The sequence below is a fragment of the Salmo salar genome, chromosome ssa05 (genome assembly GCF_905237065.1).
Source record: "Salmo salar chromosome ssa05, Ssal_v3.1, whole genome shotgun sequence".
In the NCBI taxonomy this organism is placed as follows: Eukaryota; Metazoa; Chordata; class Actinopteri; order Salmoniformes; family Salmonidae; genus Salmo; species Salmo salar.
This window is the reverse complement of record NC_059446.1, coordinates 12,960,933-12,983,198: the sequence shown is the minus strand read 5'-3', so window position 1 is coordinate 12,983,198 and position 22,266 is coordinate 12,960,933. Positions and strand designations below refer to the sequence as shown.

At 45.2% G+C, this 22,266-nt stretch overlaps 1 protein-coding gene across 1 annotated transcript in view; it reads right to left on the bottom strand.

Moving 5' to 3' along the window:
* The window catches only part of LOC106604273 (uncharacterized), a 103,332-nt gene that overhangs the window by 4,975 nt on the left and 76,091 nt on the right, over nt 1–22,266 (bottom strand). Inside the window, 9 exon segments of the mRNA XM_045717909.1 lie at nt 1,814–1,882; nt 2,403–2,646; nt 9,185–9,316; nt 9,446–9,575; nt 13,575–13,807; nt 14,383–14,562; nt 14,679–14,879; nt 19,112–19,201; nt 19,919–20,098. Of these exon segments, the coding sequence (XP_045573865.1) occupies nt 1,814–1,882; nt 2,403–2,646; nt 9,185–9,316; nt 9,446–9,575; nt 13,575–13,807; nt 14,383–14,562; nt 14,679–14,879; nt 19,112–19,201; nt 19,919–20,098 (1,459 nt within the window).

The following is a 22,266-nucleotide window of genomic DNA, read 5'->3' as shown; positions in this document are numbered from 1 at the left end:
GTAGGTCTAAATGTCTTTACGCATAACACTGACACATCTATACAAAATACTAGGATACTGTCGATCGTATCGTTGCCTATGTGCAAGGCAGATCCTCAAAACAATCTGCCGTTGATAAAGCATTATAGGAGGACTGAATAGTTTGGAGGAATGTGTCTTTGGTAATCAAACGAGGGGCGCTCTTTGAGAATGGGGATGGATAACCTACTGAACAAGCTAAATGAAGTATGCAGGTATGTCAATTGAAAAAGCATGAGGGTAAAAACCGTCACTCTCAGTAGACCATTTAAAAGCCCTGTATCCAGAGGCTACCTGGCTAATGGCCAGGACAAATGCAATGCTTAGAAACCAGCCTTAATTAAGGGGAGGGTAGGCTACACTTGGTTTTTTATTAAATGAAATAAAATGGGGAGGGGACCAATTGTTTTTTATGCTTCTAAATATGGTACAAATGGCACATCTCTCTTCCATAGACAATTTCATTCCAATAGAGCCCCTAGACTGAGGAATGGGCCATCTAAACAGAAACAACATTCACAGAGACCACACACATCTGTTGATGAGTCTAACGGTACAAAACACGCGTCACATCAACAATGGCAAACAACATCCAACTGGCCTTCTTTACACCTTCTGCATTTTCACTTCATGAAAAATATTCTTTAATATTCACCATGCATAAAACCCTCTGTCTTTTCATAGGTGTTTAGCAGTTGTTTGATTCACAAGTCTCTGCTGGAAAACTATGTGTGACTAGATTTGACGCTTTTTGAACGGTTGTAAATCGATTTGTAAACAGAAAGCCGAAGATCAGGTCACACATGGTGAGAGGCATAGGTAAAAGAGTGATGTGCGGTGTGTATTTACGGTAAAAGAGTGATGTGCGGTGTGTATTTACGGTAAAAGAGTGATGTGCGGTGTGTATTTACGGTAAAAGAGTGATGTGCGGTGTGTATTTATGGTAAAAGAGTGATGTGTGGCTTGTATTTACGGTAAAAGAGTGATGTGCGGCGTGTATTTACGGTAAAAGAGTGATGTGCGGATGTGTATTTACGGTAAAAGAGTGATGTGCGGTGTGTATTTACGGTAAAAGAGTGATGTGCGGCGTGTATTTATGGTAAAAGAGTGATGTGCGGATGTGTATTTACGGTAAAAGAGTGATGTGCGGCGTGTATTTACGGTAAAAGAGTGATGTGCGGTGTGTATTTATGGTAAAAGAGTGATGTGCGGCTTGTATTTACGGTAAAAGAGTGATGTGCGGCGTGTATTTACGGTAAAAGAGTGATGTGCGGATGTGTATTTACGGTAAAAGAGTGATGTGCGGTGTGTATTTACGGTAAAAGAGTGATGTGCGGTGTGTATTTACGGTAAAAGAGTGATGTGCGGCGTGTATTTACGGTAAAAGAGTGATGTGCGGTGTGTATTTACGGTAAAAGAGTGATGTGCGGTGTGTATTTACGGTAAAAGAGTGATGTGCGGTGTGTATTTACGGTAAAAGAGTGATGTGCGGCGTGTATTTACGGTAAAAGAGTGATGTGCGGTGTGTATTTACGGTAAAAGAGTGATGTGCGGTGTGTATTTACGGTAAAAGAGTGATGTGCGGTGTGTATTTACGGTAAAAGAGTGATGTGCGGTGTGTATTTACGGTAAAAGAGTGATGTGCGGATGTGTATGTACGGGGTGTGTGTGTGTGTGCACGAGAGGCGTAGGTAAAAGTGTGTGTGAGGCTTGTTAAGTAAACAGCGATGAGAAGACAGAGTGTCAGAGAGAAGAGAGAGAGAGAGAATCACCTGGTATCTTCGTGATGTCTCACCTTTCTGTTTAGACACCTTCCTCACAGTCAGGGCTGCCTGACGCTTCTGGTACTCCGAGATCTCAAACCCTGAAACACACAGGCTCTATGGTAACCTTGACTTAATGCAGAGTGTACACCATGACTGCAAGCCTACCGTCTGCACACAAATAGAATAGAATAGAATAGACCCTCTTTGTTCAACGTAAAATGAACATTTGACATCATCTCAAGTAGGTGAAGAATGTGTGACTGAGAAACATCAAGAAGGTGAGTGTGAGTATAAGTGGTGTGTGTGTGTATGTGTGTGTGTGTGTTTGTGTGTGTGTGTGTGCGTGAGTATAAGTGGTGTGTGTCTGTGGTTGTTTGTGTGAGTATAAGTGGTGTGTGTGTGTGCGTTTGTGTGAGTATAAGTGCTGTGTGTGTGTATGTTTGTGTGAGTATAGTATAAGTGGTGTGTGTGTATGCGTATAAGTGGTGTGTGTGTGTGTGTGTGTGTGTGTGTGTGTGTGTGTGTGTGTGTGTGTGTGTGTGTGTGTGTGTGTGTGTGTGTGTGTGTGTGTGTGTGTGTGTGTGTGTGTGTGTGTGTGTGTGTGTGTGTGTGTCTAACCGATTTTCTCATCCTCCTGCACCATCTTCCTCTCCTCGTGGAAAGCCCTGAGCCATCGTAGCTTCTCCTCCTGTTTCTTGGACAGGAAGATGTGGAGCTCCTCGCTGTCTTTGTTGTGCAATTTGAACGCGTTCTTCACGCTCACGTTGAAGTCTTCGTCACGACCATCGATGGCGTCCCGCACGTCATAACGGTCCATGTCGATACGGCCCTTATAGTACAGGATGTCCCTACGAATCAGATCCTAGAGGAGAGAGAGGTGGTGTTAGGCCCTTATAGTACAGGATGTCCCTATGAATCAGATCCTAGAGGAGAGAGAGGTGGTGTTAGGCCCTTATAGTACAGGATGTCCCTATGAATCAGATCCTAGAGGAGAGAGAGGTGGTGTTAGGCCCTTATAGTACAGGATGTCCCTACGAATCAGATCCTAGAGGAGAGAGAGGTGGTGTTAGGCCCTTATAGTACAGGATGTCCCTACGAATCAGATCCTAGAGGAGAGAGAGGTGGTGTTAGGCCCTTATAGTACAGGATGTCCCTACGAATCAGATCCTAGAGGAGAGAGAGGTGGTGTTAGGCCCTTATAGTACAGGATGTCCCTATGAATCAGATCCTAGAGGAGAGAGAGGTGGTGTTAGGCCCTTATAGTACAGGATGTCCCTATGAATCAGATCCTAGAGGAGAGAGAGGTGGTGTTAGGCCCTTATAGTACAGGATGTCCCTATGAATCAGATCCTAGAGGAGAGAGAGGTGGTGTTAGGCCCTTATAGTACAGGATGTCCCTATGAATCAGATCCTAGAGGAGAGAGAGGTGGTGTTAGGCCCTTATAGTACAGGATGTCCCTATGAATCAGATCCTAGAGGAGAGAGAGGTGGTGTTAGGCCCTTATAGTACAGGATGTCCCTACGAATCAGATCCTAGAGGAGAGAGAGGTGGTGTTAGGCCCTTATAGTACAGGATGTCCCTATGAATCAGATCCTAGAGGAGAGAGAGGTGGTGTTAGGCCCTTATAGTACAGGATGTCCCTACGAATCAGATCCTGGAGAGAGAGGTGGTGTTAGGCCCTTATAGTACAGGATGTCCCTATGAATCAGATCCTAGAGGAGAGAGAGGTGGTGTTAGGCCCTTATAGTACAGGATGTCCTTATGAATCAGATCCTAGAGGAGAGAGAGGTGGTGTTAGGCCCTTATAGTACAGGATGTCCCTATGAATCAGATCCTAGAGGAGAGAGAGGTGGTGTCAGGCCCTTATAGTACAGGATGTCCCTATGAATCAGATCCTAGAGGAGAGAGAGGTGGTGTTAGGCCCTTATAGTACAGGATGTCCCTACGAATCAGATCCTAGAGGAGAGAGAGGTGGTGTTAGGCCCTTATAGTACAGGATGTCCCTACGAATCAGATCCTAGAGGAGAGAGAGGTGGTGTTAGGCCCTTATAGTACAGGATGTCCCTACGAATCAGATCCTAGAGGAGAGAGAGGTGGTGTTAGGCCCTTATAGTACAGGATGTCCCTATGAATCAGATCCTAGAGGAGAGAGAGGTGGTGTTAGGCCCTTATAGTACAGGATGTCCCTATGAATCAGATCCTAGAGGAGAGAGAGGTGGTGTTAGGCCCTTATAGTACAGGATGTCCCTATGAATCAGATCCTAGAGGAGAGAGAGGTGGTGTTAGGCCCTTATAGTACAGGATGTCCCTATGAATCAGATCCTAGAGGAGAGAGAGGTGGTGTTAGGCCCTTATAGTACAGGATGTCCCTATGAATCAGATCCTAGAGGAGAGAGAGGTGGTGTTAGGCCCTTATAGTACAGGATGTCCCTACGAATCAGATCCTAGAGGAGAGAGAGGTGGTGTTAGGCCCTTATAGTACAGGATGTCCCTATGAATCAGATCCTAGAGGAGAGAGAGGTGGTGTTAGGCCCTTATAGTACAGGATGTCCCTACGAATCAGATCCTGGAGAGAGAGGTGGTGTTAGGCCCTTATAGTACAGGATGTCCCTATGAATCAGATCCTAGAGGAGAGAGAGGTGGTGTTAGGCCCTTATAGTACAGGATGTCCTTATGAATCAGATCCTAGAGGAGAGAGAGGTGGTGTCAGGCCCTTATAGTACAGGATGTCCCTATGAATCAGATCCTAGAGGAGAGAGAGGTGGTGTCAGGCCCTTATAGTACAGGATGTCCCTATGAATCAGATCCTAGAGGAGAGAGAGGTGGTGTTAGGCCCTTATAGTACAGGATGTCCCTACGAATCAGATCCTAGAGGAGAGAGAGGTGGTGTTAGGCCCTTATAGTACAGGATGTCCCTACGAATCAGATCCTAGAGGAGAGAGAGGTGGTGTTAGGCCCTTATAGTACAGGATGTCCCTATGAATCAGATCCTAGAGGAGAGAGAGGTGGTGTTAGGCCCTTATAGTACAGGATGTCCCTATGAATCAGATCCTAGAGGAGAGAGAGGTGGTGTTAGGCCCTTATAGTACAGGATGTCCCTATGAATCAGATCCTAGAGGAGAGAGAGGTGGTGTTAGGCCCTTATAGTACAGGATGTCCCTATGAATCAGATCCTAGAGGAGAGAGAGGTGGTGTTAGGCCCTTATAGTACAGGATGTCCCTATGAATCAGATCCTAGAGGAGAGAGAGGTGGTGTTAGGCCCTTATAGTACAGGATGTCCCTATGAATCAGATCCTAGAGGAGAGAGAGGTGGTGTTAGGCCCTTATAGTACAGGATGTCCCTACGAATCAGATCCTAGAGGAGAGAGAGGTGGTGTTAGGCCCTTATAGTACAGGATGTCCCTATGAATCAGATCCTAGAGGAGAGAGAAGGAAGTGGTGCCAGGTTGTGTGTGTGTGTGTGTGTGTGTGTGTGTGTGTGTGTGTGTGTGTGTGTGTGTGTGTGTGTGTGTGTGTGTGTGTGTGTGTGTGTGTGTGTGTGTGTGTGTGTGTGTGTGTGTGTGTGTGTGTGTTGTGTCTCTGAATGGTTTTAGCCTGCAGACGTTTCCCCATTTTATCCTCTTATGCAACCCTCTCCATCTGCCACAAAAACACACAACTCTTCAAACTTTCAACAACAAAGCCCTATCCTCTCCTCTTCTCTCTCTCTCTCTTTCTTTTTCTCTCTCTCTCCCTCTTTCTCTTTGTCTCTCTCCCTCTTCTCTGTCCTCAACAACAAAAACAAAACCCTGGTTTAAAGCTAGCTCACAAACCTCAAGCTAAACCATTAAGCAACAGAGATATGCATAGCTGTGAATTATAGACTTCTCATACCAGTGGTCATTCAACACAATGAGACGGAGATGGGAACAATACTGCCCTTAGTATAGAGAGGATGAGAGGAGGAAGGAAGGAAGGAAGGAAGAGAGAGAAGAACATGCCAGAAACACCCTGAGGGCAGCCATTACACATGTTGTGTTGTACATCGTGAATAAGAAACTCAAGAACAAAGATGAGGGATTCATAATTAAGCATGTTCTGCAGACATCCCCGAGCAGTGTGTGTGTGTGTGTGTGTGTGTGTGTGTGTGTGTGTGTGTGTGTGTGTGTGTGTGTGTGTGTGTGTGTGTGTGTGTGTGTGTGTGTGTGTGTGTGTGTGTGTGTGTGTGTGTGTGTGTGGAGGATGACCATGTTAGGACACAGGCCATCATTCCTTGCGCTGTAGATGCGTGTTGAGAACAGTAATTCTAATGAGAGTTTCTCCTCTTGGTTTGGAGCAGGACAGAGAGGAGTTTCATTCCTTCTACATATACCAGAACTGGTTTGGAGCAGGACAGAGAGGAGTTTCATTCCTTCTACATATACCAGAACTGGTTTGGAGCAGGACAGAGAGGAGTTTCATTCCTTCTACATATACCAGAACTGGTTTGGAGCAGGACAGAGAGGAGTTTCATTCCTTCTACATATACCAGAACTGGTTTGGAGCAGGACAGAGAGGAGTTTCATTCCTTCTACATATACCAGAACTGGTTTGGAGCAGGACAGAGAGGAGTTTCCTACCTTCAACATATACCAGAACTGGTTTGGAGCAGGACAGAGAGGGGAGGTTTCATACCTTCTACATATACCAGAACTGGTTTGGAGCAGGACAGAGAGGAGTTTCATTCCTTCAACATATACCAGAACTGGTTTGGAGCAGGACAGAGAGGAGTTTCATTCCTTCTACATATACCAGAACTGGTTTGGAGCAGGACAGAGAGGAGTTTCATTCCTTCTACATATACCAGAACTGGTTTGGAGCAGGACAGAGAGGAGTTTCATTCCTTCTACATATACCAGAACTGGTTTGGAGCAGGACAGAGAGGAGTTTCATACCTTCTACATATACCAGAACTGGTTTGGAGCAGGACAGAGAGGAGTTTCATTCCTTCTACATATACCAGAACTGGTTTGGAGCAGGACAGAGAGGAGTTTCATTCCTTCTACATATACCAGAACTGGTTTGGAGCAGGACAGAGAGGAGTTTCATTCCTTCTACATATACCAGAACTGGTTTGGAGCAGGACAGAGAGGAGTTTCATTCCTTCTACATATACCAGAACTGGTTTGGAGCAGGACAGAGAGGAGTTTCATTCCCTCTACATATACCAGAACTGGTTTGGAGCAGGACAGAGAGGAGTTTCATTCCTTCTACATATACCAGAACTGGTTTGGAGCAGGACAGAGAGGAGTTTCATTCCTTCTACATATACCAGAACTGGTTTGGAGCAGGACAGAGAGGAGTTTCATTCCTTCTACATATACCAGAACTGGTTTGGAGCAGGACAGAGAGGGGAGGTTTCATACCTTCTACATATACCAGAACTGGTTTGGAGCAGGACAGAGAGGAGTTTCATTCCTTCTACATATACCAGAACTGGTTTGGAGCAGGACAGAGAGGAGTTTCATTCCTTCTACATATACCAGAACTGGTTTGGAGCAGGACAGAGAGGGGAGGTTTCATACCTTCTACATATACCAGAACTGGTTTGGAGCAGGACAGAGAGGGGAGGTTTCCTACCTTCTACATATACCAGAACTGGTTTGGAGTAGGACAGAGAGGGGAGGTTTCATACCTTCTACATATACCAGAACTGGTTTGGAGCAGGACAGAGGGGAGGTTTCATACCTTCTACATATACCAGAACTGGTTTGGAGCAGGACAGAGAGGAGTTTCATTCCTTCTACATATACCAGAACTGGTTTGGAGCAGGACAGAGAGGAGTTTCATTCCTTCTACATATACCATAACTGGTTTGGAGCAAGACAGAGAGAGGAGGTTTCATACCTTCTACATATACCAGAACTGGTTTGGAGCAGGACAGAGAGGAGTTTCATTCCTTCTACATATACCAGAACTGGTTTGGAGCAGGACAGAGAGGAGTTTCATTCCTTCTACATATACCAGAACTGGTTTGGAGCAGGACAGAGAGGAGTTTCATTCCTTCTACATATACCAGAACTGGTTTGGAGCAGGACAGAGAGGAGTTTCATTCCTTCTACATATACCAGAACTGGTTTGGAGCAGGACAGAGAGGAGTTTCATTCCCTCTACATATACCAGAACTGGTTTGGAGCAGGACAGAGAGGAGTTTCATTCCTTCTACGTATACCAGAACTGGTTTGGAGCAGGACAGAGAGGAGTTTCATTCCTTCTACATATACCAGAACTGGTTTGGAGCAGGACAGAGAGGAGTTTCCTACCTTCAACATATACCAGAACTGGTTTGGAGCAGGACAGAGAGGGGAGGTTTCATACCTTCAACATATACCAGAACTGGTTTGGAGCAGGACAGAGAGGAGTTTCATTCCTTCTACATATACCAGAACTGGTTTGGAGCAGGACAGAGAGGAGTTTCATTCCTTCTACATATACCAGAACTGGTTTGGAGAAGGACAGAGAGGAGTTTCATTCCTTCTACATATACCAGAACTGGTTTGGAGCAGGACAGAGAGGGGAGGTTTCATACCTTCTACATATACCAGAACTGGTTTGGAGCAGGACAGAGAGGAGTTTCATTCCTTCTACATATACCAGAACTGGTTTGGAGCAGGACAGAGAGGAGTTTCATTCCTTCTACATATACCAGAACTGGTTTGGAGCAGGACAAAGAGGGGAGGTTTCATACCTTCTACATATACCAGAACTGGTTTGGAGCAGGACAGAGAGGGGAGGTTTCCTACCTTCTACATATACCAGAACTGGTTTGGAGTAGGACAGAGAGGGGAGGTTTCATACCTTCTACATATACCAGAACTGGTTTGGAGCAGGACAGAGGGGAGGTTTCATACCTTCTACATATACCAGAACTGGTTTGGAGCAGGACAGAGAGGAGTTTCATTCCTTCTACATATACCAGAACTGGTTTGGAGCAGGACAGAGAGGAGTTTCCTACCTTCAACATATACCAGAACTGGTTTGGAGCAGGACAGAGAGGGGAGGTTTCATACCTTCAACATATACCAGAACTGGTTTGGAGCAGGACAGAGAGGAGTTTCATTCCTTCTACATATACCAGAACTGGTTTGGAGCAGGACAGAGAGGAGTTTCCTACCTTCAACATATACCAGAACTGGTTTGGAGCAGGACAGAGAGGGGAGGTTTCATACCTTCAACATATACCAGAACTGGTTTGGAGCAGGACAGAGAGGAGTTTCATTCCTTCTACATATACCAGAACTGGTTTGGAGAAGGACAGAGAGGAGTTTCATTCCTTCTACATATACCAGAACTGGTTTGGAGCAGGACAGAGAGGAGTTTCATTCCTTCTACATATACCAGAACTGGTTTGGAGCAGGACAGAGAGGGGAGGTTTCCTACCTTCTTACAGAGGACCAGCTGGTGATCAAAGAGGAAGAAGACTCGTTGCTGACTGCGTCCATAGGGCTGGTAGATCCAAGACATTTCTCCTGTATAGATCAACTCTGAGCTCCGGTCCAGGATGTCATCACCCTGGGGACAATAATATTACATGGCTTTATTTAGCACTATTCAAGAACCTAAAGACGCTTGTTTTAAACACACACACACACACACACTCCGTTGAGGGATGGTTCGTTCAGAGTGGTGTACAGTACGTACCTCCCAGTCCAGGACGGAGGCCTGCCATTGGGCAATCTTGTCAATGTTCTCCAGCCTCCTTTTCCTCTCGTTGATCTGCTGAGTGACGTTACGCATCACCGCCAGCGCCGCCGCCACGTAACGATAGTCACTATGGAGACAGAACACACATTACAACCACCACGTAGCAATAGTCACTATGGACATAGATCATGCATTACAGCCACCACGTAGCAATAGTCACTATGGAGACAGAACACACATTACAGCCACCACGTAGCAATAGTCACTATGGAGACAGAACACATTACAGCCACCACGTAGCAATAGTCACTATGGAGACAGAACACACATTACAGCCACCACGTAGCAATAGTCACTATGGAGACAGAACACACATTACAGCCACCACGTAGCAATAGTCACTATGGAGACAGAACACACATTACAGCCACCACATAGCAATAGTCACTATGGAGACAGAACACACATTACAGCCACCACGTAGCAATAGTCACTATGGAGACAGAACACACATTACAGCCACCACGTAGCAATAGTCACTATGGAGAGAGAACACATTACAGCTACCACGTAGCAATAGTCACTATGGAGACAGACAACATTACAACACCACGTAGCAATAGTCACTATGGAGACAGAACACATTACAACCACCACGTAGCAATAGTCACTATGGAGACAGAACACATTACAACCACCACGTAGCAATAGTCACTATGGAGACAGAACACATTACAGCCACCACGTAGCAATAGTCACTATGGAGACAGAACACATTACAGCCACCACGTAGCAATAGTCACTATGGAGACAGAACACATTACAACCACCACGTAGCAATAGTCACTATGGAGACAGAACACATTACAGCCACCACGTAGCAATAGTCACTATGGAGACAGAACACACATTACAACCACCACGTAGCAATAGTCACTATGGAGACAGAACACATTACAGCCACCACGTAGCAATAGTCACTATGGAGACAGAACACATTACAACCACCACGTAGCAATAGTCACTATGGAGACAGAACACATTACAGCCACCACGTAGCAATAGTCACTATGGAGACAGAACACACATTACAACCACCACGTAGCAATAGTCACTATGGAGACAGAACACACATTACAACCACCACGTAGCAATAGTCACTATGGAGACAGAACACATTACAGCCACCACGTAGCAATAGTCACTATGGAGACAGAACACATTACAGCCACCACGTAGCAATAGTCACTATGGAGACAGAACACATTACAGCCACCACGTAGCAATAGTCACTATGGAGACAGAACACATTACAGCCACCACGTAGCAATAGTCACTATGGAGACAGAACACACATTACAGCCACCACGTAGCAATAGTCACTATGGAGACAGAACACACATTACAACCACCACGTAGCAATAGTCACCATGGAGACAGAACACATTACAACCACCACGTAGCAATAGTCACTATGGAGACAGAACACACATTACAACCACCACGTAGCAATAGTCACTATGGAGACAGAACACACATTACAACCACCACGTAGCAATAGTCACTATGGAGACAGAACACATTACAGCCACCACGTAGCAATAGTCACTATGGAGACAGAACACATTACAACCACCACGTAACAATAGTCACTATGGAGACAGAACACACATTACAACCACCACGTAGCAATAGTCACTATGGAGACAGAACACACATTACAACCACCACGTAGCAATAGTCACTATGGAGACAGAACACACATTACAACCACCACGTAGCAATAGTCACTATGGAGACAGAACACACATTACAACCACCACGTAGCAATAGTCACTATGGAGACAGAACACATTACAGCCCCCACGTAACAATAGTCACTATGGAGACAGAACACACATTACAACCACCACGTAGCAATAGTCACTATGGAGACAGAACACATTACAGCAACCACGTAGCAATAGTCACTATGGAGACAGAACACATTACAGCCCCCACGTAACAATAGTCACTATGGAGACAGAACACACATTACAACCACCACGTAGCAATAGTCACTATGGAGACAGAACACACATTACAACCACCACGTAACAATAGTCACTATGGAGACAGAACACATTACAACCACCACGTAGTAATAGTTACCATGGAGACAGAACACATTACAGCCACCACGTAACAATAGTCACTATGGAGACAGAACACATTACAACCACCACGTAACAGTAGTCACTATGGAGACAGAACACACATTACAGCCACCACGTAGCAATAGTCACTATGGAGACAGAACACATTACAGCCACCACGTAGCAATAGTCACTATGGAGACAGAACACACATTACAACCACCACGTAGCAATAGTCACTATGGAGACAGAACACATTACAGCCACCACGTAGCAATAGTCACTATGGAGACAGAACACATTACAGCCACCACGTAGCAATAGTCACTATGGAGACAGAACACATTACAGCCCCCACGTAACAATAGTCACTATGGAGACAGAACACACATTACAACCACCACGTAGCAATAGTCACTATGGAGACAGAACACATTACAGCAACCACGTAGCAATAGTCACTATGGAGACAGAACACATTACAGCCCCCACGTAACAATAGTCACTATGGAGACAGAACACACATTACAACCACCACATAGCAATAGTCACTATGGAGACAGAACACACATTACAACCACCACGTAACAATAGTCACTATGGAGACAGAACACATTACAACCACCACGTAGTAATAGTTACCATGGAGACAGAACACATTACAGCCACCACGTAACAATAGTCACTATGGAGACAGAACACATTACAACCACCACGTAACAGTAGTCACTATGGAGACAGAACACACATTACAGCCACCACGTAGCAATAGTCACTATGGAGACAGAACACATTACAACCACCACGTAACAGTAGTCACTATGGAGACAGAACACACATTACAGCCACCACGTAACAATAGTCACTATGGAGACAGAACACACATTACAACCACCACGTAGCAATAGTCACTATGGAGACAGAACACACATTACAACCACCACGTAGCAATAGTCACTATGGAGACAGAACACACATTACAACCACCACGTAGCAATAGTCACTATGGAGACAGAACACACATTACAACCACCACGTAGCAATAGTCACTATGGAGACAGAACACATTACAGCCACCACGTAGTAATAGTTACCATGGAGACAGAACACATTACAGCCACCACGTAACAATAGTCACTATGGAGACAGAACACATTACAGCCACCACGTAGCAATAGTCACTATGGAGACAGAACACACAATACAGCCACCACGTAGCAATAGTCACTATGGAGACAGAACACACATTAGAGGGTTGAATCACACCTTACAGTAGCCGCTATTGCGACAGGTTTGTGCCACATCAATGTGTGTGTTAGTAAGTGTGTATGTCTGTATCTGTGGAAGAGCTCTATCCTCCATCTGCCAGACTCACTACACCTCTCCACACACTCCTCACAGCCTGACACAGACAGAGACACAGAGAGAGACAGAGAGACAGAGAGAGAGAGACAGAGAGAGAGAGAGACAGAAAGAGAGAGACATACAAAGAAAAAGACAGACAGACAGACAGACAGACAGACAGACAGACAGACAGACAGACAGACAGACAGACAGACAGACAGACAGACAGACAGACAGACAGACAGACAGACAGACAGACAGACAGACAGACAGACAGACAGACAGAGAGGCAGACAGGGAAAGAGAGACAGGGAAAGAGAGACAGGGAAAGAGACATAGAGAGAGACAGATATCTGGCAGAGAGAGTTAAGAGTGTTGGCCCCTGCCCCTGTCTGGCTGTGAGAGTCTGATCTATGAATGACCTGGAGCCGGATGAGACAAATACAGCTGAATGACTCACTATATGTGTGTGTGTGTGTGTGTGTGTGTGTGTACGTGCGTGTCTGTGTGTGTGTGTGTGTGTGTGTGTGTGTGTGTGTGTGTGTGTGTGTGTGTGTGTGTGTGTGTGTGTGTGTGTGTGTGTGTGTGTGTGTGTGTGTGTGTGTGTGCGTGCGTGCGTGCGTGCGTGCGTGTGTCTGTAAACCTACCTGTGTTCCTGTGGGGTGTATTTGAGCAGCTCGGCCAGCTGCAGGGGGTATTTGCAGATCTTCTGTACCGGTGTGAGGAGGAAGCCGTCGATAGCGATGTCGATCATCTGCTGCAGCAGGCGACAGGCCTCGAAGAAGTGCTGGTACCTCCCGTCTCTCATCAGCTTGGACAGCTCCATACATGCATCCAGGTGGTTGTTACAGTACTCAGAGTAGATCCAGAAGCCATCTTGCTGTGGGACAAAACAACAAGGGAGGGGAGATCAGGAGATGGTTCATTTGTGATTTGAGACAATAAGTCCTGCAGCAGGTATTGTGAGTCATATGGTGGTTCAGGAGGCTTCAATCTTGGTGTTGCGTTTAATAACACGTTCTAGAAAGCAGGGTTCTATCTAGGTAGTAACTTATATGTTCTAGAAAGCAGGGTTCTATCTAGGTAGTAACTTACATGTTCTAGAAAGCAGGGTTCTATCTAGGTAGTAACTTACATGTTCTAGAAAACAGGGTTCTATCTAGGTAGTAACTTATATGTTCTAGAAAGCAGGGTTATATCTAGGTAGTAACTTACATGTTCTAGAAAGCAGGGTTCTATCTAGGTAGTAACTTACATGTTCTAGAAAGCAGGGTTCTATCTAGCTAGTAACTTACATGTTCTAGAAAGCAGGGCTCTATCTAGGTAGTAACTTATATGTTCTAGAAAGCAGGGTCCTATCTAGGTAGTAACTTATATGTTCTAGAAAGCAGGGTCCTATCTAGGTAGTAACTTACATGTTCTAGAAAGCAGGGCTCTATCTAGGTAGTAACTTACATGTTCTAGAAAGCAGGGTCCTATCTCAGACAGGTGTGGTTCCTCGTTGTTGTATTGTTTCTCCAGGTCTCTAACGAAGCCCATCTGGAAACGGTAGATGTCCTCGATGTTCCCAAAGATCACCCTCAGCTGGTCATCGTTAAACATGTCTACCCTCTTCCTACACTGACGCAGGTAGCCCTGGAAGAAAGATAATTATACATACAATAGGATGGGGCTGAGCAAAGGATTGTGTGTGTGTCTGAGTGTGTGTGTGGTCTGAGTGTGTGTGTGTGTGTGTGTGTTTGTGTGTGTACCTCACAGATGTCCTTGAGGTGTTTGATGTAGTGTCTCTCTGTGCTCATGATCTCATTAATGACATTGGCTCTCATCTGGTCACGGTTCTGAAGTGGCGAGCCCAGGCACAGGCAGTCATTGGTCGGATCCAGGTGACCGTTAGCCACTTCACTGGTCCCCTCCGCAGGCTCCACCCCCCCATCCTCCTGGTTCACCCACAGCTGAGGAGACCAACACACACACTCCTGAATGGGAGATAAAATGATGACTACACACTGCTATCAGAGGGCTTTAACACAGAAAACACTGCTTCCTCTTCCAGACATCTTTTAATCATTTGTTCCAGTTTCAGGTTGTAGCTGGCAGCTCTGGGGCTCAGAGGAGAGTTGACAAAGAGAGAGTCAGTGAGAGAGAGAGAGAGAGAGAGAGAGAGAGAGAGAGAGAGAGAGAGAGAGCTAGAGAGAGAGAGAGAGAGAGAGAGAGAGAGAGAGAGAGAGAGAGAGAGAGAGAGAGAGAGAGTCAGAGGGGCTCTTTGTTCCAGCATTGAGCTGTGGACACACACACACACACACACACACACACACTCCGCTCAGTTAGAGGTAGATTAGAGTTAGGTTAGAGGTAGGGGATCAGATGCCTGGTACGGTAGCCAAGCCAACACCTGATGATGAAACACTGTGTGCCAACTGAACATCAAAGAGGCGACGGTTGGAATGCCAAACACACGATGCCATGCAGCTTCACAACAACAAGCAGAGAGACGGGTGGAGACAACTGCTGCTAGAGTGTGTTCCCAAATGGCACCCTATTCCCTTTATAGTGCAGTACTTTCGATCAGGGACCATAGGAATCTGGTAAAAAGTAGTGCACTATATAAGTAAAAAGGGTGTCATTTGAGAAGCATTGTGGAGGAGAAGACTCAGTTATAAACAGACTAAAAAGAGTCAAAATAGTGAATAAAATAAAGAGTAAATAGAAAAGAGAGAAAAACTAAAGGCTGTAATCTATAATAGACCCATCGTGTTCTGATGATTCCCAATCTTGTGACTGATATATAAAGCTCAAAAAGATAAAGGGAACACTTAAACAACACATCCTAGATCTGAATGAAATAAATAATCTTATTAAATACTTTTTTTTTACATAGTTGAATGTGCTGACAACAAAATCACACAAAAATAATCAATGGAAATCCAATTTATCAACCTATGGAGGTCTGGATTTGGAGTCACACTCAAAATTAAAGTGGAAAACCACACTACAGGCTGATCCAACTTTGATGTAATGTCCTTAAAACAAGTCAAAATGAAGCTCAGTAGTGTGTGTGGCCTCCACGTGCCTGTATGACCTCCCTACAACGCCTGGGCTTGCTCCTGATGAGGTGGCGGATGGTCTCCTGAGGGATCTCCTCCCAGACCTGGACTAAAGCATCCGCCAACTCCTGGACAGTCTGTGGTGCAACGTGGCGTTGGTGGATGGAGCGAGACATGATGTCCCAGATGTGCTCAATTGGATTCAGGTCTGGGGAACGGGCGGGCCAGTCCATAGCATCAATGCCTTCCTCTTGCAGGAACTGCTGACACACTCCAGCCACATGAGGTCTAGCATTGTCTTGCATTAGGAGGAACCCAGGGCCAACCGCACCAGCATATGGTCTCACAAGGGGTCTGAAGATCTCATCTCGGTACCTAATGGCAGTCAGGCTACCTCTGGCGAGCACATGGAGGGCTGTGCGGCCCCCCAAAGAAATGCCACCCCACACCATGACTGACCCACCGCCAAACCGGTCATGCTGGAGGATGTTGCAGGCAGCAGAATGTTCTCCACGGCATCTCCAAACTCTGTCACGTCTGTCACGTGCTCAGTGTGAACCTGCTTTCATCTGTGAAGAGCACAGGGCGCCAGTGGCGAATTTGCCAATCTTGGTGTTCTCTGGCAAATGCCAAACGTCCTGCATGGTGTTGGGCTGTAAGCACAACCCCCACCTGTGGACGTCGGGCCCTCATACCACCCTCATGGAGTCTGTTTCTGACCGTTTGAGCAGACACATGCACATTTGTGGCCTGCTGGAGGTCCTTTTGCAGGGCTCTGGCAGTGCTTCTCCTGTTCCTCCTTGCACAAAGGCGGAGGAAGCGGTCCTGCTGCTGGGTTGTTGCCCTCCTACGGCCTCCTCCACGTCTCCTGATGTACTGGCCTGTCTCCTGGTAGCGCCTCCATGCTCTGGACACTACGCTGACAGACACAGCAAACCTTCTTGCCACAGCTCGCATTGATGTGCCATCCTGGATGAGCTGCATTTCCTGAGCCACTTGTGTGGGTTGTAGACTCCGTCTCATGCTACCACTAGAGTGAAAGCACCGCCAGCATTCAAAAGTGACCAAAACATCTGCCAGGAAGCATAGGAACTGAGAAGTGGTCTGTGGTCCCCACCTGCAGAACCACTCCTTTATTGGGGGTGTCTTGCTAATTGCCTATAATTTCCACCTGTTGTCTATTCCATTTGCACAACAGCATGTGAAATGTATTGTCAATCAGTGTTGCTTCCTAAGTGGACAGTTTGATTTCACAGAAGTGTGATTGACTTGGAGTTACATTGTGTTGTTTAAGTGTTCCCTTTATTTTTTTGAGCAGTGCACATATCACAGGAGGTTGGTGGCACCTTAGTTGGGGAGGACGGGCTTGTGGTAATGGCTGGAGCGGAATGGCTGGAATGGTATATAATAATTCCATTAGCCCAGTTCCAGCCATTATTATGAGCCGTCCTCCTCTCAGCAGACAATCTACAGTTGAAGTCGAAAGTTTACATACACCTTAGCCAAATACATTTAAACTCAGTTTTTCACAATTCCTGACATTTAATCTTAGTAAAAATACCCTGTCTTAGGTCAGTTAGGATCACCACTTTATTTTAAGAATGTGAAATAATAGTAGAGAGAACAATTTATTTCAGCTTTTATTTCTTTCATCACATTCCCAGTGGGTCAGAAGTTTACATACACTCAATTAGTATTTGGTAGCATTGCCTTTAAATTGTTTAACTTGGCTCACATGTTTCGGGTAGCCTTCCACAAGCTTCCAACAATAAGTTGGGTGAATTTTGGCCCATTCCTCCTGACAGAGCTGGTGTAACTGAGTCAGGTTTGTAGGCCTCCTTGCTCACACACGCTTTTTCAGTTCTGCCAACAAATTTTCTATAGGATTGAGGTCAGGGCTTTGTGATGGCCACTCCAATACCTTGACTTTGTTGTCATTAAGCCATTTTGTCACAACTTTGGAAGTATGCTTGGGGTCATTGTCCATTTGGAAGACCTATTTTCGACCAAGATTTAACTTCCTGACTGATGTCTTGAGATGTTGCTTCAATATATCCACATAATTTTCCTTCCTCATGAAGCCATCTATTTTGTGAAGTGCACCAGTCCCTCCTGCAGCAAATCACCCCCACAACATGATGCTGCCACCCCTGTGCATCACGGTTGGGATGGTGTTCTTCAGCTTGCAAGCGTCCCCCTTTTTCCTCCAAACATAACAATGGACATTATGGCCAAACAGTTCTATTTTTGTTTCATCAGACCAGAGGACATTTCTCCAAAAAGTACGATCTTTGTCCCCATGTCCAGTTGCAAACCATAGTCTGGCTTTTTTATGCCGGTTTTGGAGCAGTGGCTTCTTCCTTGCTGAGCGGCCTTTCAGGTTATGTCGATATAGGACTCATTTTACTGTGGATATAGACACTTTTGTACTTGTTTCCTCCAGCATCTTCACAAGGTCCTTTGCTGTTGTTCTGGGATTGATTTGCACTTTTTGCGCAAAAGTACGTTGATCTCTAGGAGACAGAACGCGTCTCCTTCCTGAGCGGTATGACGGCTGCGTGGTCCCATGGTGTTTATACATGCGTACTATTGTTTGTACAGATGAACGTGGTACCTTCAGTCGTTTGGAAATTGCTCCCAAGGATGAACCAGACTTGTGGAGGTCTCCAATTTTATTTCTGATGTCTTGGCTGATTTCTTTTGATTTTCCCATGATGTCAAGCAAAGAGGGACTGAGTTTGAAGGTAGGCCTTGAAATACATCCACAGGTACTCTTCCAATTTTTACTAAGATTAAATGTCAGGAATTGTGAAAAACTGAGTTTAAATGTATTTGGCTAAGGTGTATGTAAACTTCCGACTTCAACTGTACATGTACTCTGTCTCTCTGACCAATAGAATTACGTACTGTACTGAGGTTGTGTGGAGGTTTTGGGAACGTTAGTTGTGCGTTGGTTGATTGACTGGGTAATGTTTGGGAGACGTTGTGTCGGCAGACTGAGCGGTGGGTGGCGGGGGGGTATGGCTGGATGGTTGATTGATTGGGTAATGTTTGGGAGACGTTGCGTTGGCAGACTGAGCGGTGGGTGGTGGGGGGGGGGGATGGCTGGATGGTTGATTGATGATGTTGGGGAAACGCACCTTAGACGTAGTGTTTTGGAACCGAGCAGTTGCTATGGGGTTGATATAGAAAACCTGTTTTGTTTGGGGTTGAGGAGGGTGGGGTTCGACCTTAGAGAGAAAGAATGACAGAAACACACCGGTTCACTCAATGCCTGGATCGACTCAATGGATGGAGAGGTAGTGGTGGTGGGGAGAAATTGGTTCAGCCCCTGGACATGGAGTCGTCAGGGTTGGGATGGCCATTGGGGAGTCTGGAGAAAGCCTTGACTTGGTAATGTATGGAGCCTTTACTCAGTTAAGTAGGAAGTGTTTACTAGAGTTTGTCCTCTTTAGCTGTAGTGTGTGTAGCCTTTACCAGGTAATGTATGAAGCTAACAGGAAGTGTACTGTGAAGCTAACAGGAAGTGTACTGTGAAGCTAACAGGAAGTGTACTGTGCTGGCTTGGATATCATACTGGTCTTTTTTAGCAAGGTTCCAGCAACTAAAGTAGATGGGTTACCAGGCCAGCCCAGTATAGCTTGGCTTGGCTTGGCTTTTCCCTACAGATGTAGGATCTTAATTTGATCACCATGTTGCAGGAGAACTTAAAACTTAAATGTAAAACTTTCTGTCATTTACACTTTCAGACATGATTTTCCCCCAAAACTTATCAATCCCTTAATTATATATCCAATAATTATAATCCACATAACAATTCACATTTCCTGTTGCTGCAGGATTATTTTCCTCCTGTAGCAAACTAGCTCAAATCAAGATCCTACAAGGGTATAGTGTGAATCGGGGTACTCAGGAGACTAGGGTGACGTGAGGTATCACTAACTCACCCGTACGAAGCTGGCGGGGAACCACCCCTCCTCCTCGTCGATCTGACCCCACCACCAGTCCTTATTGGACGCGTCCAGCACCTTGATGACATCACCGGCCTTAAACGCCAACTCTCGGTCGGCCATGGTCACATGGTCCCATACTGCCTCAGCGCTGACGATAGATCCTCCACTTATCAACTGGAGACAAGGAACAAGGGAAGAGAGGGAGGGAGAGTGAGAAAGAGAGAGAGGGGGGGAGGAGAGAGTGAGTGTGACAGAGAGAGAGAGAGAGAGAGAGAGAGAGACAGACAGACAGACAGATTATTCTCAATTCCACTGACACAAACATACACACAATATCATCAAGCTACATTTTATTGAACTGCAACGAGACTAAATTGAATTAACCTCTGTGTTCGAGGCTATTAGGTAATTATCAGAAGCTTACAGCCAAGTGAAATACCATTAGCAACGATGTCATGTCAGCCACCTTAGGGAGGTACTGCTCACCAGAAAAGAGAACATGCTGAGGCATAAATCGCTAAAAATCACTATTGTATGAAAGTGTGGGTATTTAGTCAGTTTAGTCATAATTCCGTGCTCACACCCCCATCTAATCGTATGTGAGTGAGTCCCTTGTGCTTCAAACCCACACAGAGTAATGCATGTTAATACCAGCAACCAGAGCTAAAGTCATTAGCATCTCATCATCGCTAACACAACAACACCCAAGACATAATACAGAAGGTAGGTAGGTGACCCCACCAGTGTCAGTGGAGGCTCTGCGACTGACTGATGATAAAATTACAGAATCATTACAACAGTGTTAATGTAATATAAACATCAAGGACCAACGATTGCGTCAGCGTTTCCGTTAGGAAAATGTGGCGCATGGACATTTGACTGGCAGCATTTTAATTTACCAGACATTCTAGAAATGTACCGGACCCATATGGATTGGATGCATAACCTGATTAGAGAGGTCACCCACGCTGCTCAGAATGACAGAAATCACATTTAGATGATGGGAATTCATCTGAACAGAACATGCAATGACTTGCGTCTTTCTTACTGAATTCCGATGCGCACTTTGAAGATATTACAATAACTGTCCACACTTACTTTTCCTCAGCCAACAAGACGAGTAACGAACAGCAATATCACTACCCACAGGGCACGCATTGGTTGAATCAACATCGTTTCCACGTCATTTGATTGAAATTACGTTGAACCAACGTGGAATAGACGTTTACTTGACATCTACTAAAGGTTACCTATTCTATTGGTCAATTTAAATCAAACTTTATTTGTCACATGCGTCGAATACAACAAGTCTAGACTTTACCATGAAATGCTTACTTACAAGCCCTTAAAAAACAGTTCAAGAAGAGTTAAGAAAATATTTACCAAGTAGACTAAAATAAAAAGTAATAATAAAAAGTAACACAATAAGAATGACAATAACGAGGCTATACAGGGGGCACCGGTACCAAGTCAGGGTGCAGGGGTACAGGCTAGTTGAGGTAATCTGTCCATGTAGGTTGGGGTGAAGTGACTATACATAGATAATAACCAGCGAGTAGCAGCACTGTACAAAAGGGGGAGGGGTCCATTTCTTCTTTTCTTTTTACAAAAATTCACCTTTATTTAACCAGGTAGGCTAGTTGAGAACAAGTCCTTTATTTAACCAGGTAGGCCAGTTGAGAACAAGTCCTTTATTTAACCAGGTAGGCTAGTTGAGAACAAGTCCTTTATTTAACCAGGTAGGCTAGTTGAGAACAAGTCCTTTATTTAACCAGGTAAGCTAGTTGAGAACAAGTCCTTTATTTAACCAGGTAGGCCAGTTGAGAACAAGTCCTTTATTTAACCAGGTAGGCCAGTTGAGAACAAGTTCTCATTTACAACTGCGACCTGGCCAAGATAAAGCAAAGCAGTGCAGCAAAAACAACAACACAGAGTTACACATAAACAAACATAAAGTCAATAACACAATAGAAAAATCTATATACAGTGTGTGCAAATGGCGTGAGGAGGTAAGGCAATAAATAGGCCATAGTAGCAAAGTAATTACAATTTAACAAATTAACACTGGAGTGATAGATGTGCAGATGATGATGTGCAAGTAGAAATACTGGTGTACAAAAGCGCAAAAAAGTAAATAAAAACAATATGGGGATGAGGTAGGTACAATGTAAATGTAAATTGTCCAGTGGCGATTTTATTAATTGTTCAGCAGTCTTATGGCTTGGGTAGAAGCTGTTGAGGAGCCTTTTGGTCCTTGGCTTGGTGCTCCGGTACCGCTTGCCGTGCAGTAGCAGAGAAAACAGTCTATAACTTGGGTTACTGGAGTCTCTGACAATTTTATG